This window comes from Xenopus laevis, chromosome 1S, assembly GCF_017654675.1.
Source record: "Xenopus laevis strain J_2021 chromosome 1S, Xenopus_laevis_v10.1, whole genome shotgun sequence".
Classification (NCBI taxonomy): domain Eukaryota; kingdom Metazoa; phylum Chordata; class Amphibia; order Anura; family Pipidae; genus Xenopus; species Xenopus laevis.
The window spans coordinates 176,733,769-176,759,786 of record NC_054372.1 but is presented as its reverse complement, the minus strand read 5'-3'; the positions used below and the strand labels follow the sequence as shown (position 1 = coordinate 176,759,786).

General features: G+C 38.5%; 1 protein-coding gene across 2 annotated transcripts in view; it reads left to right on the top strand.

The window, feature by feature from the left end:
* Window positions 1-26,018, top strand: part of cwc27.S (CWC27 spliceosome-associated protein S homeolog) — an 88,428-nt gene that overhangs the window by 1,262 nt on the left and 61,148 nt on the right. For both annotated transcript variants that reach the window (XR_005963982.1, NM_001092730.1), the window contains 9 exon segments: window positions 1,588-1,684; window positions 4,447-4,559; window positions 7,041-7,184; window positions 10,118-10,216; window positions 12,867-12,967; window positions 15,761-15,830; window positions 16,530-16,609; window positions 18,928-18,967; window positions 21,219-21,388. Coding sequence is in view for 1 of the 2 variants with exons in the window: in NM_001092730.1 (NP_001086199.1) it covers window positions 1,588-1,684; window positions 4,447-4,559; window positions 7,041-7,184; window positions 10,118-10,216; window positions 12,867-12,967; window positions 15,761-15,830; window positions 16,530-16,609; window positions 18,928-18,967; window positions 21,219-21,388 (914 nt within the window). In the remaining variant the exon portion in view is untranslated.

Sequence of the window (26,018 nt, the reverse complement as noted above, 5' to 3'; positions counted from 1 at the left end):
GGCGCCAGCAAAAGTGTCAACCCTAGAGAGAGAGAGAGAGAGGAGTTTGCTTCAATGGAGACGCCTCCTGCTGTCCTGTAAATTCATTCAGAGGTTGGATTATACTGCCTGTAACACATGTGCCATATTCACACGGGGGGTTTCACTAGTAGTGAAATGCAGATTTGGTTGAAAGGAGTCGTTCGCAATTGAGGCACCTTTGTAGTTTGTCGCAGGGCCTGAACTAGGGGTAGGCAGAAAAGCACCTGCCTAGTGTGCAACGATGTGGGGACGCTGGGCAGGTACCTGTCAATTTTCAAAACCAACCAAAGTCGGCTACAAAACCAGCCCAAAACTAGCCAAGAGGCACTTCAAAAGTAGCCCAAAAAATAGCACATGTGCAATGAAAAAAACTTTTCTATATTTTGCTTCATGGAAAAATTTGCAAATCAGTAAAAATTTGAAAAAGGCTTAATTTCAAATTTATACTGATTTGCAAATTTTTCCATGAAGCAAAATGGGACAAATTCACCCGTCACCAGGGGCGTAATTACAAAGGGGGTCCAGGAGGTAGAGGGCCCGATAAAGCCCTAATACATATACAGTTTCAGTAAGATTGGTAAAACAGGTTAACCTTCAGACATTTTGGTGGCCAATAGATTTTTGCCCCAAAATTGTCAAATTGAGAAAAGTCACCGGAAAATGTGAGAAGGCTTAAGAGGGACGTGAGACTGGGGTACAAAACCTAAAATCCGATAACTTCACAAGTCAGTCCCAGTGCATGCTGGGTATTGTAGTCTTAAATTAAACTTGACAGTCGACAAATGAAGCAAAAACTACATTACCCAACATGCACTGGGAGACACAGGCTTGACACATTAGGACAAGAAAAACTTTGGCTGGTTTCTAAAGTACAAACAAGCCAATAGCCCAAAAAGTAGCCCAAATCCATACCTTGGTTAGTTTGTTCTTTTAAAACCAGCCTGGGCTTTAAATTAGTATCCCAATTTGGCTGGAAACCCGCCAACCTGGCAACCTTGCTCCCACCTCCCCTGCCCTTCTCCTTCCCCTTCTTCTCCTCCTCCTCCCCTGCCCTTCTCCTAATAATACTGTTAATACTATTGTTAATAATAATAATAGCAAGCAGTTTCTAGGTCCCTATGCTTAGGTTAAACGATACTGCTATAAGCCAATTCCTGTTTTCCTGGCCATATTATTATCATTTATGCTATAATAGCTGTACTGTATTATAAATTCCTCACACAGCTGATGCTATTGGCGTAAAGTGTACTTACCGTACTTTGCAGGAAATGTAGTTACAAGGATTGGCTTTTAGATGTTTCTAGAAATCCTGACCATAAGGTCAGAAATACCAAAAAGAACACATCGCTAATAAAAAAACAAGGAGATCTATTTTATTGTCATTTTCAGACCATTTCCAGCTATCTGATGTACCCGGTAGTTCTGCCACTATGTGGTGCCTTCAAGTGTGAAGAAGAGCTGGTGTGAACTCCTATGATACTGTATGCCACAGATTGAAACAAAAAATAAAGGGGGCAAGAAGGGGAAGTAATCCCACCTAAATGATTCTTTTCACCACTTTTTCAGGTTTTGCTGAAAACAACTGCTGGAGAAATTGATATTGAATTGTGGTCAAAAGAGGCGCCAAAAGCATGCCGAAACTTCGTCCAGCTGTGCTTAGAAGGTAACTCAAACAAAAACAGAATACATTTGCAATAAAACCTAAAGTACTAGTAATAACTTACCTTTTGAATAGATGCCTTGCTAAAGTGATCCTTCAGCTAAAGATAATCTGTAGGACAAAACAGTAGTGGCAGCCAATTGAAAAGTTTACCTGTTTTCTATTGATTTAACCTGTACCCCTACTTTTTAAAGGGGTGGTTTACCTTTAAGTTAACTTTTAGTATGTTATAGAATGGCCCAATTCTAAGCAACTTTTCAATCGGTCTGTATTATTTTTTTTTATATAGTTTTTCATTTATTTGCCTTTTTCTTCTAACTCTTTCCAACTTTCAAAAGGGGGTCACTGACCCCATCTAAAACAGATGCTACATAAGGCTACAAATCTATTGTTATTGCTACTTTTTATTACTTGTCTTTATATTCAGGCCTCTCCTATTCATATTCCAATCTCTTATTTAAATCAATTCATGGTTTCTAGGGGAATTTGGACTCTAGCAACAAGACTGCTGAAATTGCAAACCGCTGAGCAGCTGAATAACAAGCAAAATAACTCAAAATCCAATAATAAAAAATGAAAACCAATTGAAATTGTCTCAGAATATCACTCTTTACATCATACTAAAGCTTAACCCAGCAACCCCTTTAAATAGGGTAATCAGTTTCACAAGCTAAACCTTGAATTAGAACCCCCTTATGCACTTTGTTTTAATAAAGGTTTCTTATTGTAGGAAGATATTTCACATTATTAAAAAATAGGAACAGTTTAGTATAAAAATAAAAACGGTGTAAATAGGCTGTGCAAAATAAAACATGTTTCTTATATAGCTAGTTAGCCAAAAATGTAATGTATAAAGGCTGGAGTGACTGGATGTCCAACATGTCTAACATAATAGAACAGAACACTACTTTCTGCTTTTCAATTCTAAAGTCAGTTATTGACTTTAAAGTCAACCCCTTTGGCGCAAAAATCCCTCCCCCTGGCCTTCCTCCCCCCCGGGCAAATGCCCCAAAATGCTACTTACCCCGCGGCACAGGTCCTGTCCACGGAGTTCACAGGCTCCATCTTCTCCCGTGTGGTCCTCTTCCTGGATTGCGCCTGCAGTTCAGCTCTACTGCCAGTTCAGCTCTACCGCCCATGCGTTGAAAGGCACAAAGTTTTCTCATTTCTTTTTTCGGAAACTTTGTAACTTTTGGCATTTGCGCAGTAGAGCTGAACCGGCAAATTCTCCTGCATTGCCGCATGCGTCGGGCAATCCAGGAAGAAGACTGCACGGGAGAAGATGTCGCCTGTGAACTCCGTGGACAGGACCTGCGCCAAGGGTTAAGTAGCAACTTAGGGGCAACACATTGGAGGGGGAGGGATTTTAGCACCGAAGAGGTTTAGTTCTCCTTTAAGGATGGGGGGAGACATGGTTCATAACTGTTTGCAATTGATCCTTAGCATGCAGGTCAGGTTCAAAAGCAACAGTTATGACCTATGTCCCCCCCCCCTCAAGTCTATGATTGGCTACTGCCTGGTAACCAATCAGTGGAATCCAAGAGAGCTGCAAAGCAGGAAGTAGTGTTCTGGCTATTATGTTAGACACCCAGTCACTCCAGCCGTTATACATTACATTTTTGGCTAACTAACTATATTAGAAACATTTTTTATTTTGCACAGCCTATCTATTTACCCGGTTTTTATTTTTATACTGAACAGTCCATTTAAGAGAGAGCAAGGAGACCCATTCTTAATGGCAAGGAGCCTGTGTATGGGTCGCAACCCATAAGTTATGAACCCCTGCTGTATGGTAACGCACTTATTTTGCTAAAACTATATGTGGAGATAATATGTTCAAAGATTGCTCCTGCACTTGTCTTTTGCTTAATTAAACCTAAATCTATACTATGTATAACAGAAGAAAAGCTAAGCCTGTTGTAGTGCTAACACAGAGCATTTGTTTATTAAGGTCAAAGCATGGCAGCTACAACTGGTTGGTTGGTGGCTGCTGAATAATTATTTTTACACACAACATTAGATTACTAGATCTGTTTGCAGAAGCACAACTTTAATTCCTATATTTGTTAATGAAACGTGTTTGATAGGTAGGTAATACATTAGGACTCCTATGGAATATTGTGTAAATGGGAGACCCAGATGGAACAGCAAGTTCATGTTAAAGGCAGCTACTTGTGTATTTGTGAATGGGAAACTTGGTTGTTGCTAGGTTCTAAATTGACTTATATACTCTTATATATTTTATTCTAATTGTCCTTATATTTTGTTCCATCATTCTCTTCTCCAAATAATTTCTTTATCATCATTAGCATGCTTAGCCTTGTCTCTACCTATGAAATAACCTAAGCTTCTCTTTCCTTTCTCCAAATATTGCTCTCCACTTAAAGGGGTGGTTCACCTTTAGTTTAACATTTTGTATGTCATCCATGGTGGAACTACCAGGGGAGCAGGGAATGTGATTTCACCAGGGTCCTGACCCTGATAATTCTAGTTTTAGTTTGTCAACGTAACTAAGAAGACTTTTGCATTCCAAGGATAGATTTTTTTATGCTAATTTAACTTTAAGGCTCAACGTCAAAAAATTGATTCATAGAACGGTGTAGCTCAACCATCTCCTATAGACCATAGCGGTGTCTGCAGTGAGAAGAGCCATATTGACTGTTACATTTGTTGCTAGTGTGAACCCCACACGTTTATTGAACAGTGATGTGCTTAGTAAAGTTTTATGCTATGTTTAAAATATGTTGTCCTTTTGGTTTTTTTAGGTTATTATGATAACACCATATTTCACAGAGTTGTTCCAGAGTTTATTATTCAAGGGGGAGATCCTACAGGTACTGGAACAGGAGGTGAATCTGTGTTCGGTAAACCTTTTAGGGTAAGCAATATTTCTGTTTACAGGTTACAGTCTGTTAGATAAAGAGCAGCTCATTATACAGAGGCTTCTCAGTGGACTGCTGGTTTGTTTTTGGTTTTGGAAGTAGAATGTGGCTTTAGTTTCATTTTCAAATGTATCTCTTTTTAGAGCAAGAAATAACAAAAACTACATGTAGAGCACGCAGTCTATTCGTTGCAATGTTGAAAAAAATGGGGTATGCTGTCCCTTTAAGGAACTGTCTGCTTAAAAAAAAGCCTTTGACAAAGTTGCCAGTCCATTAAAACAGTAAAGCATTAATAACTGTGACAATTTATTTTAAGTTTTTTTTTTAAGGTTTAACTGTGATAAAATTTGAGGATTTAACAGTTTTTGATAATGTCTTTTTTATAGTGTTCCTTTCTTTCTGCTTTAAGAACTGTGTGTGAATATATATATATATATATATCCTATGATTTTATATATATATATATATATATATATATATATATATATATATATATATATATATATATATATATATATATATATATATACACAAAAATCATAGGATGCCTCCTGCACTCACTTATCTGGGTTGTTGCCCTGGTGCTAACAGGATATATGTATAAAAGTAGAATGAAAGCTGTTGCACAACAGGGTCTTGCAAAAAAGTAATTATTTATTATTACACAAATCGACGTTTCGACCCTCACTGGGGCCTTTGTCAAGATCTTGACAAAGGCCCCAGTGAGGGTCGAAACGTCGATTTGTGCAATAATAAATACTTTTTGTTTGTGAAGCCTTTAAAATTTTCTATTTTTTATGAATGTGACATAAGGCATCATCTGATTTTCAAACAAGTCATAAAAGTATATTAAACACAAATTATTATATTTGGTCATATATTTATTAAAAATCTGCATGTGGAAAAAGTAGGTAAGGTGAAATCAGTGGCTGGTGTTTTCACTCAGTTGGATGAAAATGAGGTGTGAGTGAGAGACCCTGTTTTATTTAAACAGCAGGAATCCAATAAAGCCTGATCACACATACAACACATTTGTGAATGTGTATCATGGTTTCAACAAAGAAGGTGTCTAAGGACCTCAGAAAAAGAGTTGTTGATACCCAAGCTTTGTCCAAGATGGAAAAGGTTACAAGACTATCTCTAAAGGGTTTTATACTCCACCAATCCAATCCCTGGCCCGGGGTTATACCAGTCAGCACCATTGGAGCGATCCTCTTCTGGCTTCTTACTTCAAATTTCCTTGGGCAGACACATGCGCAGCTGAACGAAATAGGCAACGTTTTAGTGAAAGTTTGGCATTTCTTTCTGCTGCACCTGCGCAGCCACGCGAAGAAAGAGGGAAACTGAAGAAAAGCGCTCCGTGGTGCTCACTGAAACCCCGGGCCGGTGCTCCTATCAGCATAAAACTACACCGGCCCAGGGTTTCAGGTAAGTAAATACAATCACTTGGGGTGTCTAACATTTGGCACCCCAAGTGCAGGATAACTTTCCTTCTCCTTTCCGAAAAAACTTTAACGTCTTAAACTCGAACAAATATAACCTACCGAAAAATTCGAATCTAATTTGACTAAACTTGGATTGAGTTTTTTTTTCTGAAAACAAACTGTCAGGAAGGCTGTGGACATTTTCAAAAGGGTCACTGGACTTCTGCCATTGACTTCTACATGAACTCGGCAGGTGGCGTGCTATCGAATTCGAGTTGTTCCCAGGGTCAAGGTATGATAAATCTCGAATTTGAGTTTGGATTATTCCCAACTTGAATTTTGAGTTCTGACCAAAAATTTAATTTGAAAATTCGAAAGAGGGTGTTCAATCTCCACATTTGAAAAGCTAGTGCCATTAAAATAGTCTTGTAATTGATAGTGGTTATTTTTGAATGAAGCGTTTTGAAGATATCCACAACTTAAGCTGCTCCTGAAGTTTTTCTTAAAGTTGCTGTGGTAAATATCTGGAAACCATTAAAAAAAGAAAACAAAGATTAATTAAAAAAAAACAAAAAAATGGGTGTTTTATCATTCTTCTAGCCTTCAGAATGTGTTGTACAATTCATTAAATATTATTTGTGTTTTAAATGGAATTAATCAGTACCAATATTGATTAAATCCAGTATCATTTCAATTTTACTGTTTGGTGGAAAAAAATATGCCAGGATTGCTTGTGAGGAGTGTGGAAATTACTACTTATACTTATTGCTGCATAAGATGGCTCTGGTAATAATATTCAATTATGGAGATAGGAAATATTTTTTAATACAACATTAATTAATTATTAATTAATTCTTTTTAGAAATTTAGAATATTTAGACATTTGCAATAAAACGTTACAAAAAAAAAAAAAAAGCTTTGCGTGTAGGATTTATTCAATGAAATTAGATTACTACTTTTGCCTATTCCATGTATTCCAACAAAAATTGACCTTTGAAAAAGTATTCAGACCCCTTTATATTTTCCCTTATGGATTTTATTTTTTATTTTCAGGATGAATTCCATTCACGTCTCCGGTTTAATCGCCGAGGACTGGTTGCCATGGCAAACGCTGGACCTCACGATAATGGAAGCCAATTTTTCTTTACTCTTGGTCGTGCCGATGAGCTTAATAACAAGCATACCATCTTTGGAAAGGTTAGATGATGATCATTGAGGAAGAATTCTCTTAAAACAAGCAATTATATCCAGATGCTAAATGAAAGCCTCTTCTGTCTCCCCCTCCCTTTTTTATGAATGCTTCTATAATGCAATTAAGTAATCATTGAGCTTCTTAGTCCCAGTTCAGATTGTTCAGAAAATGTCCATATGATGGGGGAAAGTCTTGTACTTTTTCTCCCTGTCTTTGTAAAGCTCAGATTCATTGTTTCTTTTGATTACTTTTCCCCTCTGTAGATTAGCATTTAACGCTAAACATGGCTGTCTATCAGGTTATCCAATAGCCATTCCCTTAATCTTAAAGGGAAACTAAAGTTTAAAATAGAATAATACTATAAATGCTGTATTTTGTATACTAAACATAAACATGAACTTACTGCACCTAATTAAACAAATGATTTATGTTTTCAAAGTTGGCCACAGGGGGGGTCACCATCTTGTAACTTTGTTAAACATCTTTGCAAGACCAAGACCATGAACATGCTCAGTGTGGTCTGGGCTGCGTAGGGATCTTCATAATGATCAAAACAGCACAAGTCAAATAATATCTGCCTTAGAAGCAGATACAGCAAGACTGATTAATTATCAATATGCAGACTGCACTGGGTCCTGTGCTGTCATGTAATCTAATTTGGATTTTATAGTTTTTGTTTTGTTTAATACAAACTTTCTACAACTCTGCAGAACCAGTACCTGTAGAATCCCAGTTTATCTGTTTAAATCTGGCTCCATGATCTTTGTCCCTGCAGCTGGAGATGGAAACATTAAAGTAGAGCAGGGGTCCCCAACCTTTTTTTACCCGGGAGCCACATTCAAATGTAAAAAGAGTTGGAGAGCAACACAAGCATAAAATAGTCTCTTGGGGTGCCAAATAAGGGCTGTGATTGGCTATTTGGTTGCCCCTATGTGGACTGGCAACCTACAAGAGGCTCTATTTGGTACTATACTTAGTTTTTATGCAATTAAAACTTGCTTCCAAGCCTGGGATTCAAAAATAATCACCTGCTCTGAGGACACAGAGAGCAACATCCAAGGGGTTGGAGAGCAACATGTTGCTCGCGAGCTACTGGTTGGGGATCACTGAAGTATTGCGTAGCACTGTAAAGTAACTGTGATTATACAACTACATCACATGAATTACATACATAGAATATATGGAGTAACAAACATCACAATCAATACAGGTACAAAGAGGTGAGGAAGGCCCTATGCATAGGCATACAGTCTAAAGGGAAGGGAGTAATACACAAGGTGTGGGAGTGGGCAAGATCGAAGTAAGTGGGTGAGAAATGTGGTGTTGCGTTTGGTAGTTAAGCAGAGTGAGGGTAGGCTTCTCGAAAGAAGTGCGTTTTCAGAGATTTTTTGAAAGCAGAAAGGTTGGGAGAAAGTCGGACAGATCGTGGGAGAGCGTTCCAGAGGAGGGGTGCAGCCCTTCCAAAGTCTTGAATGCGAGCATGTGAGGAGGTAATGAGAGAAGAGTTGAGTAGCAGGTCAGTAGAGGAGCGTAGTAAGCGAGTGGGTGAGTATATAGAGATGAGTTCAGAGATGTAGGGTGGAGCAGAGTTGTGAAGTGCTTTGAAAGTCAGTGTCATTAATTTGAATTTGATTCTGAAAGGTAACGGAAGCCAGTGCAGGGATTGACAGAATGGCGAGGCAGAGGATGAGCGGTTGCTGAGGTGTATGAGCCTCGCAGCAGTGTTCATTATGGACTGGAGAGGTGACAGTCTCTGGAGGGGGAGGCCAATTAAAAGAGAGTTACAGTAGTCTAGACGCGATATGATGAGAGAGTGAATAAGAATTTTGGCAGCGTCTTGGGTGATAAATGATCGTATTTTGGATATGTTCCTTAGGTGGAAGTGACATGATTTAATAAGTGACTGGATATGAGGAGTGAATGACAGGGCAGAATCTAGGATAACCCCAAGGCACCGGGCCTGGGGAGAGGGGGTGATAGTGGAATTGTTAACTATGATGGATACTTCGGGGATGCTACTGGTGTTTCTTGGAGGAAAGAGAACCATTTCAGTTTTAGAGAGGTTTAATTTAAGGTAGCGTTGCGACATCCAGGTAGAGATAGCGGACAGGCAGGAGGAGACGCGAGTTAGGAGTTCTGGGTTGAGATCAGGAGATGAGAGATAGATCTGAGTATCGTCAGCATAGAGGTGGTAGTGGAAACCATACGAATTTATTAATTTGCCAAGGGAGGAAGTATAGAGGGAGAATAGTAATGGTCCCAGGACAGAGCCTTGAGGAACTCCAACAGAAAGAGGTAGGGGAGAAGATGATACTCCATTGTAGGAGACACTGAAGGAACGATTGGTGATGTAAGAAGAGAACCAGGACAGGGCTGTGTCACGAAGGCCAAGCGACTGGAGGGACTGGAGGAGGAGAGGGTGATCTACAGTGTCAAATGCGGCTGAGAGGTCAAGCAGTATTAGTAGTGACAAATGATTGTTGACTTTAGCGGTTAAAAGGTCATTAGTTAGTCGAGTATGTAAAGGCAAAAATAAAATACCATTCAATGAAAAAATCTGTACAGTGTTTATAAGAAACCTAACTGTATGCAGTGAAATTCTCCCTTCATTTACTTGCTCTGACTGCTGCGGATATGAATCTCTACATGGTCGCTGGCTGTTCTACAGGGAAACAAACAAAGCTGCTTTAGTCCTGGGAAGTCCCTCCCCCCTGCCCTTTCCCTGCAGAGCAGCATCCCCTTTAAATACCAGATAAGCCAAAACATTCATCTAAGAGCCCTTTTCATAGGTCATGTGTCCTTGGTATGACTTTGCAGTCCCCTTGCAAATTTTTTTTTCATAATAAAATTCATCCTCCTGACTTATCTCAGTGCAACACATGTCCATGGAATGCAAGCTAAAGCTTTCTGAACATAAATATAAATTCTATCTTTACAGGTGACTGGTGACACCATATATAATATTCTGAGACTAGCAGAGGTTGATATTGGAGAGGATGAGAGACCTGTCAACCCACACAAGATAAAATGCACAGAGGTACCTTTAATATTTTTTCAACTTGTGCAATGGAAAAATGTCTTTTTCTGCGAACCATACCTTCAGTGTGATTTTTCACGGTGCTTAGAAGTTTGGGTGAAGTTAAACATTTACCTTTTCATGTATTAAAGTTAAAGGGAGCCTGTTGACCAAAAATATTATCCCCAACCAAAGGTGTGGGCTAATAGAGTGTGCACTCCAGTTGGGAGTAACCGTAGTAAACACAGTTTAAAGGGCACCTGTTTTCTCCAAGCAAAGGTGTGGGCTAATTGGGGTAACAGTAGTTTTTGGTTTTTTTTTTTTTTTTTTTAAATTGCCCCCTGCCAACACTAGGACACTTACAAAGAGGGAGCTCCTGGTGTGATCGGCCATGTTGTGCATAGCACATGTACATAATGAGCAAGTTGCGGCATTCACTCATTATGCGCATGCATGTGTCCCAACATGGCCGAGCATACCAGGAGCTCCCTACCGGTGTGGGTGGCCTAGTGCTGGGGGGCAATTGAAAAAAAAAACTACTGTTACCCTAACCGGAGTGCGGGCTCTTAGACCAGATCTCTGGTGTCCTTTAAGCTGTGTTTACTTGGTGTTCTGTGTGCCCACTCCTGGTCTATTCACCAGCTAATTGTTCCAATATGTGCCCAAATTGACCTGTCTTTGATTGTGGACTGTGTAATGGCTTTTTTTTTCTCCATGTGTGGTTTTTATATTGTACTATTGCAGCCAATATAACTTGTCTTCTGCCATGTCTAATCTCATCTCATCTCAACCAATAACTTCCACTTCCTGTTATCTGTGACATAAGTGACCAAAACATGTGCTACTGTTCCACAACAACTGCTCTCTGTAGTCACCGTGTGTTCCTCCTTTATATTCGTGTAGCTGCTGTACTTTCATCAGTATTTGCCTTCTAGTGTGCAAAAATATGTTTATATTTACTGCTCCTTACAGGTGTCCTATCCACCTATCCTTATAATATTTTTTGGCAAGAAAATGGCTATGCTTACACATAATGAGTGAGTGACCCAGCTCAATCTTTACAGGCATGTGTGTTGTAGGACTTACAGCATACATTGACCAGGAAAAAGAATAAAGGCTGGAGTGACCGGATGTCTAACATAATCGCCAGAACACTACTTACTGCTTTTCAGCTCTCTTGGTTTCCACTGATTGGTTACCCGGCAGTAACCAATCAGTGACATGGGTCATAACTGTTGCTTTTGAACCTGACCTGCATGCTGAGGATCAATTGCAAGCTCACTGAACAGTTGTGTCCTATGTGACCCCCCCCTTAAATTCGCTGACTAACTCAGAGTTAGAGAGCTGAAAAGCAGGAAGTAGTGTTCTGGCTATAATGTTAGACATCCAGTCACTCCAGCCTTTATAAATTAAATTTTTGACTAACTAACTATATTAGAAACTTTTTTTATTTTACCCAGTTTTTATTTTTACACTGAACTGTTCTTTTAAGGGTCATGATATATAGTATCTAGTAATAGAAAGTCAGAGCAAGTGGACTTGTTGAGTAATCTTCATAACAATTCATCATTCATTTGAGTATTCAGTTAATTATTTAAGTATTTATTGGGTAATACTTTTCTGCTTGTTGGCTGCTTACAGTTATGGGCAGATTTATCAGGGGTCGAAGTGAAAATTTAGACTAGGGAATTATTAAAATTAGATTAATAAAAATTCTAATTCGATTTTTGAGATTTATCATACACTGCCCCTTTAAAAACTAGAATTTGACTATTAGCCACCTAAAACCTGCCGAATTGCTGTTTTAGTCAATGGAAGACGTCCTGGGATCAATTTGGAGTTGCTTGCAGCCTTCCTGACATTCGAGTTTTTTTTCAGAGAAAACTCTTAATTCGATTTGAGTTTTCAGATTCTATTCATACGAGTTTTGAAAATTTGATTTTATAGATCAATTTTGATTGGTCGAATTTCAAGTTTATGGGAGTTTTAAAAAAAAACTCCCATGTATTAGAAATTCAACCCTTGATAAATCTGCCCCATAGTGTTTCCTGCCCTTTGCCAATGGATCATGTTATGTTGTATGTTGTATGTTGTTAGTGCATTCCTGACACTAGGAGGCCATTTATCAAAGGTCAAATTTCGAATTCATGTGAATTTTTTTTCATTCGAATATACTCTCAATTCAATTGGGTGTTATTTAAGAAAAAAATTTAATGCCTAATATCTTTTAAATGGTTCTGAATCGTATTTGATTCGTACAAATAAAGTTTTTCTACAAAAAAAACATAGAATGTCAGGAAGGCTAGTCATATTTCCAAATGGCTCAACGTACATGACTTGTACATGAACTCGGTGAATGTTGGTTAAATCTCACATTTGAATTTGCATTTGAATAGGGGAATTAAAATTCTAATCTGAAGTTTTTTAATTTAAAAATTCAAATTTACTATTCGACCCTTGATAAATCTGCTCCTAATTTTTTCCTTCCTTGGGAAAATTGATTTGTGAGCCATTAGTTGTGAAGAAGAGATGTATTATGAATGCTATTTTTCAGACTTAGCCTTTTTTCCTAAATTGAAAAGCATTTGCGTGTCATTTCATTGGAATGTAACTTTTCCCATAGAGAAGAATTTTATATCCTATTTTTGAATTTTTTTTTTTATACTCTCAGGTGCTTTTTAATCCCTTTGATGACATAATCCCCAGAATAGATAAAAAGACAAAAAAGGATGAAGAAGAGGAAGGCAAGAAGTCCAAAGCAAAAGGCACAAAGTCAGTAGCTCTTCTTTTTTGCCTTTGTTTCTTACAGCAGCTTCATTGTGTGTTGGGGGCATTGCTTTCTCTTCCCCAGTGAGTGCTTTTGGTTAACAATTGGCGTTTTTTGCAAAAGGAGAAAATCAACCTGAAGTAATCATTAGCAAAAGTTATACAGTTCACATTATTTTTTCCCTCCTATAACACATTTTTTTTTTTTAAATATTGATATGTCAGTCTCCAGCTGGAATGCTATATTTAATGCATTTGGAATCTTTTAAAGGAGAACGAAACCCTCAATTCATATAGGTCAGGGGTAGGCAACCCGCGGCTCCGGAGCCTCATGTGGCTCTTCATCCTGCTTGCTGCGGCTCAGTCTTGTCATCTATACAGCCCTTGCACTTGCTGGTGGCTTCTTGAGTGTGAGACCACGCTAAGCTAATGGTTAGCTTACTGCGGTCGCACACTCAGGAAGCCGCCAGCAGGTGCGAAGTCTGTATAGAAGTCCCAGGAGTGACAGGCAAGACCGAGCCACAGCAAAATGATTTATCATGGTCCTTACCGCAGTCACACACTCAAGACAAGAGAGGGAAGATCAGCATTGAGCTTCAGAAACAGAAGTCACATTAAACAGATGAGAACACTAGCATTTAATCGGGCGATTCAGTGTTAAATTTATTTCAAAGTAGGCCTACATATACACACTGCACTGCTGTTTGTTGTATTCGGTTGTTGTAACAGTTACAATTAAAAAAAGTTTAAAACTTTTAAAAGTTTATAAGCGGTGTTATGTTTTGCGGCTCCAGACTATTTTTCTTTAGTGGAAGAGGGGGCAAAAGGGCTCTTTTGATAGTAAAGTTTGCTGGGCCCTGATATAGGTAGAAATGCTGGATTTTATATAATTTCTTCACTGCACCAGCCTAAATTTTCTTTATAACAGTATTGATCCAGGCCTTCCAAATTGTGCACAGGTGATCACCATATTAGATTTTGTAAGTGTGTCCGTGGCACTGCACATGCTCACTGTGCTTTTACCTGTTTTTGAGAAGCTAATTTTAGGTATCGTCACAAATGGTTGAGAATAAGTTTGCCTGTGCTATAAGATAATGCTCAAGGGCTGATTTTTAAAGACTGATGCAAATTCAAGTGGTATCTGAGCTGCCATGTAATACAAATATAAATTAATTACTAATTGGCCTTGTATTTTAACATTTAAAATCAGGGATGCACCGAATCTACTGTTTTGGATTTGGCCGAACCCCCGAATCCTTCGCGAAAGATTCAGCCGAGAACCGAAATCCTAATTTGCGTATGCAAATTAGGGATGGGGAGTGGAAAAAACTATGCGATTTCCCTCCCGCCCCTAATTTGCATATACAAATTGGGATTTTTGGTTGGGCCGGGCAGAAGGATTTGGCCTAATACTGCTGAAAAAGGCTGAATCCCGAACCGAATCCTGGATTCAGTGCATCCCTACTAATATATACAGGTATGGGATCCCTTATCCGGAAACCCGTTATCCAGAAAGCTCAGAATTACGGAAAGCCTGTCTCCCATAGACTCCATTTTATCCAAATAATTCAAATTTTTGATGATGATTTCCTTTTTTTTTTTCTGTAATAATAAAACCGTAGATTGTACTTGATCCAAACTAAGATATGGTTAATTCTCATTGGAAGCAAAACCATCTTATTGGGTTTATTTAATGTTTACATGATTTTCTAGTAGACTTAATGTATGAAGATCCAAATTATAGAAAGATCTCTTACCCAAGCATTCAGGATAACAGGTTCCATACCTGTACTGTATATTTTTCACCCCTAGACTCAGGTTAATGAGTAGCCCAGAGCATGTGCTGGAAAACAGCAGAACAAAAGATGGGGAGCTACTGGGGGTCATCCTCAGATTCACAGACCTTCTTGGCTTAAGGAATGTGGTTGACTTGGGCTGGTACAGATGCCCAAAACATGTAGCATTTAATGCCTACATTTGATGAAGCTTTAGGTCTCCTTTAAAAAGAAAATAAATCTTTATTAACGTTTTATTTCTAATTCATTAGACCATGCTACTTCAGGCCTATTTTATAAACAGGACATTTTCTTTGCATATTTCTGTTAATACAAATGAATAGAACAGTGCAATATGGTTATGCCTTCTTGGGGCACAGTTACATTTTGGGGCAGATTTATCAAAAATCCTACGTTTTGAGGATGATGTCTTGTAATTTTGTTTATTTCTAACATATTTTTAACTGAACTGGCCTAGAATCTCATGGTATTTCTGAAAGAGCAAGTTGATTTTGATCAATTTGATCAAAGTAATTCTATTAGAATGTTCCCAGTATTTTCCTGAATCCCAGCATTCCATGCAGACTTCACTTATTTGAGTGGCTGGTGACATATCAAGAGAAAAACGTGCATTATTGAGAAGAAGCATCTATCCAAATCCCAAAATTTAAATATCCATTTCTCAATGGATCTAAGCTAGACAGATGACATTTTCCAATCAAGACATGTTTGTAATATCATAAAAACCTGAATTGCACAATATAAATTTATAAAATATTATATTATTTGTTAATGAAGGGCAAACTCACTTAGCTCATATTATTCTTATTAATCATGAAACTCTGACCTAGACCTTTCATAACTAGTTTTGTATAAGGGGCAAATTTATGTGAACCTCAACTTCTCGTAACGGTTTGTAGAGGGACCCCATTGCTAATGTAGAAAACACAATCAAATTAATAACTAATTATAACTTATCAAACTATATTCTGTAAAATATTAAACAATTGTCTTTTCCTTCTAGGAATTTTAATTTGCTTTCTTTTGGAGAAGAAGCAGAGGAGGATGAGGAAGAGGTGAATGAAGTCAGCAAGGTACATTTTAAATCTGGTTATAATTAGAGATGCCCCGAATCCAGGATTCGGTTCAAGATTTGGCCTTTTTCAGCAGGATTCGGATTCGGCCTCATCCTTGTGCTTGGCCGAACTGAATCTGAATCCTAATTTGCATATGTAAATTAGGGGCGGTAGGGAAATCATGTGACTTTTCGTCACAACAAGAATATTTTCAAAATTTTTCTTTCCTGCCCCTAATTTGCATATGCAAATTAGGATTCGGCTCAGTATTCAGCCAAATCTTTCACCATGGATTCGGGAATTTGGCCGAATCCCGTTGTGTATGAGACCCCATCACAAATCTTGTGCATTTTAATTTAAAAAGAAAATCTGCTTGACCTCACAAACTTTGTTTGCTGTCTGCTGTGTGGGTCGTTGGCTTGCCTGGAAACGCATGCTACTCCACTTGTCTTGCAATAAAAAAGTCTTCCTGGCCATTCAAATGGATCAGTGTTGTTTGGACAGCCGTGTATGCAATCAAAATGCCTTATGATCTGATTCACTGTCTGGCCAGGGATCACCCAACTTAAAATGCGTTTGCTTGCCTTGCAGGAATTTCGATTTTAATGTAGAATTGTTTTTTGTTTTTTTTAATGTGATTTTCCTTTCCTCTTACAAATTCTCGGCTAGCTTTAAGTTCATTATGATAAATGCATTGTTTTCTTTCTCTTTCTGCAGGTCATGAGAGGCAAAAGTAAAAGCAGCCACGATCTCTTGAAAGATGACCCCCGACTCAGTTCCGTTCCAGCAGTGGAAAGGTGGGAGGCTAAAACTTGTATATTTTCTAACAAATATGTTTATAAAAACTGATTTTAAATGCTGAGATCAGTTTCTGGCAAAATCAACTTATAATTTATTACACTGCATTGTTCATGTGTATGAAATCGTATTGCCTTTTATGGCTACTTTGATGCCAAACTTCAGAGAATGAACTGCTATGTTCCCTGGATTATTATACAGCACCAAAACAGTAAGTTAAACAAAATGTGCCAATGTTTTATTTTTTTTATCCTCGTGTTTGTTTAATGTTCATTTATTTGTATAAAGCCAATGTTCCTCTCATCTTTTTTTCTAATTAAGTTTAATTAACACATAACACAGAATCTCATTAGTTTCTGCTAAATGGGTTAAGATTTTAGGTATATGACAAATAAGATAGCTGCACACAAGACAGTAATGGATGTTGACTCTCTGACTGCCACTCTGAAGTTGAAAAAACAATGGCCTGCATAATAAATATCTAATCAGGCCTGAGTAAATATGGATCACGAAGACTGAAAAAACCCATCCAATGAGTAATGTAAAAAAAAAAAAAAGCATTTTCTTACATTCAATGCTGGGCATCCGGCAGACAATTTATGCTTTGGCTAGCATCATATGAGTGACCCCATTGCTTGCAGTTATCTCCATATTGGAGTAAAGACTCCATTTGGCCCCTGTACTATGTTGTGATATGGTATTGACTGGATATGGGCAGAAACCCGTTATCCAAATAATCCAACATTTTAAAAATGATTTTCTTTTTGTCTGTAATAATAAAACAGTAACTTGTAATTGATCCCAACTAAGACACAATTAATCCTTATTGGAAGCAAACCCCTAATAAGCCTACTTGTCTTATTTAATTTGCATGTTTGCGTGATTCTCTAATAGACTTAAGATATACAGATCCAAATTATGGAAGAACCCCGGGTCCCGAGCATTCTGGATAACCGGTCCCCTACCTGTAGTGCATAAACACAATCTGCACTCCCAAAAATAAGTATAAATGTTTGTGTGTGTATATGTATATAAACCCAATAGGCTGGTTTTGCTTCCAATAAGGATTAATTATATCTTAGTTTGTATCAAGTACAAGGTACAGTTATATTATTACAGAGAAAATGGAAATCATTTTTAAAAATTTGGATGAATAAAGTGGATTCTATGGGGTATATTTATCAAAGAGTGTTAGAGTTAGAGATCTCCACAACGCAGAGTGAAATACTGCCTCTCCATTCATTCTATGGGATTTTTAAAGGCCCATTTATCAAATGGTGAACTTTCACTATCACCCTTTGATAAATACGCCTTTAAAAATCCCATAGAATGAATGGAGAGAGGGGGTATTTCACTCTGCGGACTGTGGAGAACTCTAACTTCACAGCCTTTCCGTAATTCAGAGCTTTCCTGATAATTGGTTTCCGGAAAGGTAGCCATGATCATCTGATTGTGCTTTTGGGACCAGTTCACCTTTGTTTTACAGTGTATTTCACCCCAACCTTCATCTTGTTTCATTGTGAAGTGATAGATGCTGGGTCTTGAGGTCCCTCTGCTTTCCAGAGAATCAGTTCACCACCCACTATAGAAAGCAGATAAATTTCAAGTCCCAGAAACCATCAGATGGGTGGATTGGAAATTGCTCTTACAAGTAACATGACTTCCTTTCAAGCTGTGGAATCCAGTGTGTTTGTAGAGAAAAAAATCCAAATTTGCAAATGCAAATAAGAAGTGGGAAGGGGAAAACTTTTTTTACTTCCTGGTTTTGTGACAAAAAAAGAGTAGATTTCCCTCTATTCGGTTCGGCTCAAATCTGAATCCTGCTGAAAAATGCCGAATACCGAACCGAATCCTGGATTCGGTGCATCCCTAGTATTTTCCAGTTAGGAAATATGTGAAAATCCGCCACTCTCCATTCAATTCTATGGGATTTTGAAAGGCATATTTATCAAAGGATGACCTTTTACTTTCACCCATTGATAAATACTCTTTTAAAAATCTCATAGAAATGAATGGAGAGTGGCAGAATTTCACTCTAGCAGACTGGGCGACCTCCAACTTCACTCTTTGATAAACCCCTTAGAGGCTCAGTAGAGGGATAAAGCATTTATAAATTGATGCAGGTTTTATGAAGCCTTAGATTATTTTGCAGTGCTAGCACAGAACTGATATGTTTGTCTGTTGGGCAGCATGTCTCCATTATTTTTGCTTTACTGTATGCAAAATAATTATATTAATAATATCTTTATATCTGTTGTGAAAGCATTGTATAACGTAAGAGGAAAAACTTCAATTTGCTTATGTTCGCTTTATTTAGAGAAAAAGATTCTCAGAGTGCAGACAGTGACAAAGATGAGGTAAGTAGCATGTGTTTTTGGATAAACCTAATTTCTATAAACTTTTGTTGTGATACTTCCTTTTGAGCTTTTCAAAGGAGGATTTTACGGTTTTGTTTATGTAACTGAGAGAATTAAGAATCTGCTACTGTAGCTGGCTAGATATAGGTCTATTTTTTCTGTGGGGAAGTTGGTGTTTTACCCTAACAGGAAACTTTTTGCCAGTCTATAAGAAACCACAGGCTAGAGTCCTGCGTGGAACCAATTTGTTAAACCCGAACTTGACCCACATACTTACCTGCTTGAACCCGCAAGTACTCGATCCATGACCCGCTGACCATCAAGAAACGGGAAGTGCTGTTATTGTAAACCGGAAGTGACCTCATGAGAAGTGGGTGTGATCAGAAAAAAAATGAGTAAAACTCGCTATTGAGAAGATCCGCAAACCCGGAGAACCGCCGCATCTATACCCGCTCCCGAAACTTCTACCTGCAATACACAGGGTACTGAAGGTTTTTGCCGGTAACCTGCGGATATGCCACCTGCTGCAGGACTCTACCACAGGCCAAACAACTTTCAGTGATGACTATTGCATCAGTATTGGTACAAACCCCCCCCCCCCAAACGATCTTATTTATCTTAAAGGTGAAATAAAGCAAATTTTTAGTCTATGCTCCAGGGCAAAGGCCCTCCAACACCCTCCCAAAGATGTGTTTAGAGATTTGTATATTTTTATAGGCTGGTGTAAACTAACTGCAGTTGTTTTTATTTATGAAAGCCTTTCTAGTCAATTCGCAAGTTGAATTTCACAATCCCAAATGTAGCGATTTTCAGTATTTATAATGCAGAGGTTTGATCTCATCAGCTCCGATCTACCAAAGTGTCGTAGAAATCAATGGGAAATAGATATTTAGAATTTTGGCTAGTGGATATTTGCTTTGGTTTTTTTCCTTAAAAAATGGAAGGTAATAGGGCTCAGTTACAATAAACCACACTGTCCACATGCATTGCACTTAGTTTTGACCTGCACTTGTACAAAGCTAAGTTAGTGCTATATTGGTGAAGGATGGGTGGGGGAAAATCAACCTCTCTGTGCAGAACACAGGATTTTTGATCTGGCGCCAGTGCGAGTGAACACTAAGGGGGTGCTCTCTTTTGTCCTTTATTACTCTTGCACTTGTGCCCCCGGAATCCGAAGTAACCCCCAATGTCTCCTGACTCCTTAAATCGCTTAAAAGTGCATAGAAGCAGTGGTTTGACAAAAGTACCATTATTATTTTCTATAATTGACCATCATCTTATGATTAATTCATTCCTACATTTCTTAATTGCAATTGAGTCATTGCGATAGAGATTGGATGAGTGCATGCTAATTAGATTAAGTAAGACAACTGCTGCCTACAGATATGGCAAAATAACCTTGGACATCGCACATACAGCAGAAAGGGTAATAATAATGGGCTGGAGTAGGTCATCACACCAACTATTGTAAAAGAACAATAATGCTATCGATGATCAGATGTGATAGGTATACAATCTTGTAATCATCTTGGGTAAGTTGTAATTAAAGCATACAAAAAAAAAAGGGAAATGATCAATGCACATTCCACGGTCCCCTGTCTCATAAGTAATTTAGTATCTATGCAAGTGCATGTATTTACAAAGAACTACTACTAAAAAGAAATACTTAGACTGAGGATAAAAACTTGTTTGCTGCAGCCATTACAACATGTATAATAAATAAAATCTATTAAAAGCAGTATTCGCACAATTTCCAACTTATAATAACTGCATATATTGGAGCTATTGGTAAATATTCTTAATACAGGTCTGGAATCTGTTATCCATTATCAGGATCAGGGGTTTTCTGGATAAAGCATTTTTCTGTAATTTTGATACCTTGTCTACTAAAAAATTAATTTAAACCTTCAATAAATTTAAAATAAAAACAATTTGATAGTTTTGCCTCCAACAAGGATTAATTGTATCTTAGATGGGATCAAGTACAAGTTACTGTGTTATTGCAGAGATAAAGGAAATCATTTTTAAAATTATTTGATTAAAATGAAGTCTATGTGAGATGACCATCCTGTACTTCGGAGCTTTCTGGATACGGTGTTATAACAGATTCCATACCTGTACTCGCATATAAAGGATGACTTTCACTAATGGTCTTTTTTTTTTTTTTTTTTTAAATTATTATTATTGAAAACATTGCACACAGCATCCATGAATTCAGTGCACAGATGACCTTTTATAATATTAATTCTAGGATGAAATGAGTGATGATGATGATGATGAAGAAGAAGATGATGAAATGGATAGTGATGAGAAGCATCAGATGAAAGACCGTATTTCCAACAAGCTCAGAAAAGACCCAAGCAAATCCATAAAACAAGCAGAAAATTCTGATGAAGCAGAGGAAAGAAAAAGTAGCCGCAGGTAGGTACAAATGTTCTTCAGATGTATGGTTATAGGATGAAGGCATGTTAGAAGCACTCATTTTGTGGATTTAAAGGAGAAGTAAAGCTTAACTTAATAAGTTGGCTATAAATGTTGTACATTATGGGGCAGATTTATCAAGGGTCGAATTTCAAGGTGATGGGAGTTTTTTCGAAATTCAAATTCAAAAAGACCGACCGAAATGTATTAAAAAAACGAATTTTTTAACTTCGGGTGAATAGGCTGTATTCAATCGTTCAATTCGAACTTGGACGTATTCAATACGGATAGAAAGATTTTCTAAAAAAAACCTTAGTTTTTTCAAAGTCCACCAAATGACTCCAAATAGAAGTAGGAGGTCCCCCATAGGCTAAAACAGCAATTCGGCAAGTTTTAGATGGCGAATAGTCGAAGTCGAATTTTTAGAGACGGTACATGATAAATTTAGATTTTCTCATTTTCAACGTTTTTTCAAATGTGATTAGAATTTGGACTATTCCCTAGTCGAGGTACACTAAAATTACCTCGAAATTCGAAATTTAAAAATTAGAATTTTCACTTCGACCCTTGAAAAATCTGCCCCTATGTTTTATGCCCCAACCTCATTTTCAATATATAAAATATGGTATTTTTAGCCATATTCATTTTCAGGGTTTAGTTCTCCTTTAATAGCAATCTAGGTAGCTTGTTACACCAACGATTTGGGAAGTAATTTCATACTAGTGCAGGTAGGCTTAAATGAGCTTTTCACAGTCACAATTAACAGACACTGGGAACTTACCGTAAAACTGGAGGCCCAGGTTTGTGAGATTTGGCAATCCCACAGGCCTCAGTGGTAGAGCACAAGGGGTGTATGTAGAAAGAAAAACGTTAAGGTTTCAAGAAGTTCGTCCCTGTAGCCATTTCTATCCCGCTCTCCAACCGGTGAAAAATTCAAATGCTTTAGAAATCTGTGAAACAGCGCTTCGCAAGGAAGCTCAGGGAAAGACAAGAAAGAAAATGACAGGAATATAGTGTAGTAGATTATATCCAATTTGGCCACCTCTTTGTGTGAGTAGTTCATTTTTTGTGAAACCCACTCCAGCATTCACCATAGTTTCTAGGGGGTCACCATCAGGGCAAGGTGGGTACTCACAAACGTTTAAGATTATTTTGTGTCTATCTGTGGATTCTGTTATCCTTATTATGCGAAATTCAATCTGAATATGCTATGAGAGATGTGCTTCATATAGTGTAAACACTTTTTCAATAAATAATCATAAGTTAAAAGTTACACTCACATAAAAACATGCAAAATGGGCACCTAGCAGTTGTTTTCAGTTTCCATTTCAGCCTCCATTGCTACACAGCAGCTTGTTTATATAGTGAATAAAGTACACCCTCTTGTAAATTATAAGGAAATTAAAAGTTACCGAGGAGTTTTATGACAATATAAAAACACAAGGCCGAGTGTTTTTATACAGATCATGGAACTCCGCGGTAACTTCTAATATCCTCATATTTTGCAACTGGGGGTACATTAGTTATTATAATACACACATTTCAGTGAGTCATGTGACAGAAATGACATCAGAACTCACCGTTTCTAACTGATGACATCAGAACTCACCGTTTATCCTATATAATAAAGTCCAAGTGTCTCTGCGTCCAGTCCCTGTGTCCGTGGAATTGCGCTACTGCGCATGTGCCACAAGGACTGGACGCAGAGACAGGATCTGTAGGATACACATCCCCATAGGTGCCGCTGCCAACCTGTTGGACGAGCTCGAAGTCCTGCTGCGGGTTCTTGCGGAGGATATCCGCGCTCGACCGTGCTTTCTGTAAAGGAAACCGACAATAAACCAAGGGAGCGTGACGTTTGCAAAGGGAGTCCCGGAACTGAACTCTTAATTTGCGTCGCGCTCCTCTCTCTCCTCCCCTCTAGCGAAAAACCTTTATGCTGCTTCCATAGACTTCAGTCAGTTCTCGGGTTGTGGGTGCAATGTCTCGCATTCACTGCCGAAGTCTCGCGAGATGAGACTATGCGCTTGATGTCACAATCTGTCGGCTGAGCCTGAGGGAGGAGCCAGGACAGAGGTGCGGAGTGTGACTGCAGCCGGATGGGGGTGAGAGAAAAATTAGGCGATGGCATGCGGCATTATTTTCTTCTGCACGTATGTGCCCATCAGAAGTGCTAGATCCTTCAATTCATTACTCACGCCCATTCATGCTTCCTCCTCTCCCTTACTTCTGCCGCTGGAGGCAGGGAAAACATGAAGATTCCGGGAAGTGATAGGTAAACAAACAATGCAGTCGGGCAATGCAGTTTCACAATTCTAAATGTGAAACATGAAATGTTTTGTGTTTCGGTCATTACAGTTTGGGCGCATTTGTTACTAATCTGGTCAATCTGTCATTCTGTGCAAAGGCTCAGTGTGGCAGTAATTTGGTAGGGCAACTTATATAACTTATATAGAAATCCATATAGAGGATTCTCACTGTGTACTGGGTGCTATTCTTGAGCATATCAATAAGACATCGCAAATCACCTGAATGAAACACTTATTGCCCCTCCCCTGACCGCCATGGTAAATTCCTGGACCCTGGCTGTGCAGTCACATGTCAGGCTCATACACTAGGCTGATATCCTCTTCAGCTGCAAAATGCACATACCGGATGCTTTATAGATAAATAATTTGTGTGTTTTTGTTAAATGGGCGTGACTTATGAGGGGGAGTGGCCATAAAGTGGGCTACGCGCAGCACAATTTTTTGTCCCTCTTTTTGTAGTCTCAAATGTTGGGAGGTATGGTAGATAGATGTGCAACTTCGCACCCTTACGTTGTGGCGTGTTTTACCATTGTGGGTGATAGTCTGAAAAACGTAAATACGTTACCGTTCGCCGACCTAGAACAATTCTGTTTTTATAAATGTTTGACTACATATGTTCTAGCGCCCGTTAATTTAACGGGCTTAATGTCTAGTAAGGATATAATTTACAAGATATTCATGTTTTTTGTGTATTATATAAACATATGTAGTGTTGGTGAAGCAAACAGATCAGTTTTACCAGTGCAGGGCAATAGTATTCATAGTCATATTTTAATTACTTTTTAACACGTTTTTCATTTTTGATGATCCTTTAAGCGATGTTGATTTGCTCACATTTGTGCTCCGCTTGGAATATTTAAGTTTGTACATCACCACTAGCTAGCAATGTTTCCATACTAAGCTTGCTTGCTCCTACTAATGTAAAAAGTGTGAATTTGGTCAATTCACAAGGTTTGATGATTGCAGTAACTATGCACAGCTGTCACCAATATGGCCATTCAAATAATTATTTACAATATTCAGAGCAAGTAACCCAGTATGTGTCAGCCATTTTCAGCATGCATAGGTCATGACTTGGAACTGATCTGAAATGCTTTCAGGGTAGTTTATGTCACATTGGCAAATCTGTCCCTACATTTTTAAAAGCTGGCAAGCAAGTAGCTTACAATGATGGAAGCCCTGCTAAAGGAGAAGGAAAGGCATATTTACTTGGGGGTACCAAAAGTTAGGGGGGGGGGGGGTGTGTGTGTGTGTGTGTGTATGTTGACTTCTAATATCTTCATATTTTCCAACAAGGGGTACTTTATTATAATACACAAGTTTTAGTGAGTCATGTGACAAGAATGACATCACTAGTCACCGTTTATAACTGATGACATCACTAGTCACCGTTTATAACCGTATATAATTTACAGGATATCCATGGCTTTCCTTACACTCGAGTTGCTGCTCCTATCCGGAGAAAACTGCAGCAGTCCAGGGGTTCTTACAGCGAGCACCATGGAGCAATCACTTCCTCCTTCTTACCTCCAGTTTCCCGGGGCAGACACATACGTAGTAAAACTAAATAGCCGATTTCTTCGTTAAAGTTCGGCTTTTTCACACTACTGCAAATGTTCGCCTGTATGCAGAAAGAAGAAGCAGTAAACCAACCAATCCGTAGTTCTTCACTGGAATAATGGGGTGTGAGGTAATTATATACAATCACTTTGGGTTGCCTAACTTTTGGCACCCCCCAAGTAAAGAGCGCCTTTCCTTCTCCTTTAAAAACTGATATTATTATTATTATTATTTAAGATAACTAGAAAACTGGGATAATAGTATAGTTGCTGCTGGTCATTCAATCCATAATAGTGTTTCTTATACGACTTGCTTGCATTTTGGTCACTTCAGCCTGTCCTGAATGGAACCTTTGCACTATTATAATGTGGCAATCCACCTGTGCTCCTCTGATATACATATCAGAAACCATCTTGGCTCTGAAGCCATATATCTTAATGTGGGCCGGAAATAGGTATAGGTAGTTAGCACATGCCTAGGGCGCAAAGCTGGGGGGGGTTGCCAGGCACGCATTTTCTCTTCCTGAAACCCATAGACTAGTCCACCTATGCTCCGGTCCCCTCTCTGCTCTGTATTTTTCGCATGTGCATTGTTCTGCGCAGGCGCGTGAGCATGTACTCAGGCAGGCGAGCAGGTATGTACTTGCACATGCGCACAATCGTTTATTGGCACATGTGCACGAGGGTTCGATGGATGCTCGCTCACATGCAACTGCCCAGTCGGCGCCGCTACCGGCCAGGTTGCCTAGGGCACCTGGCTTG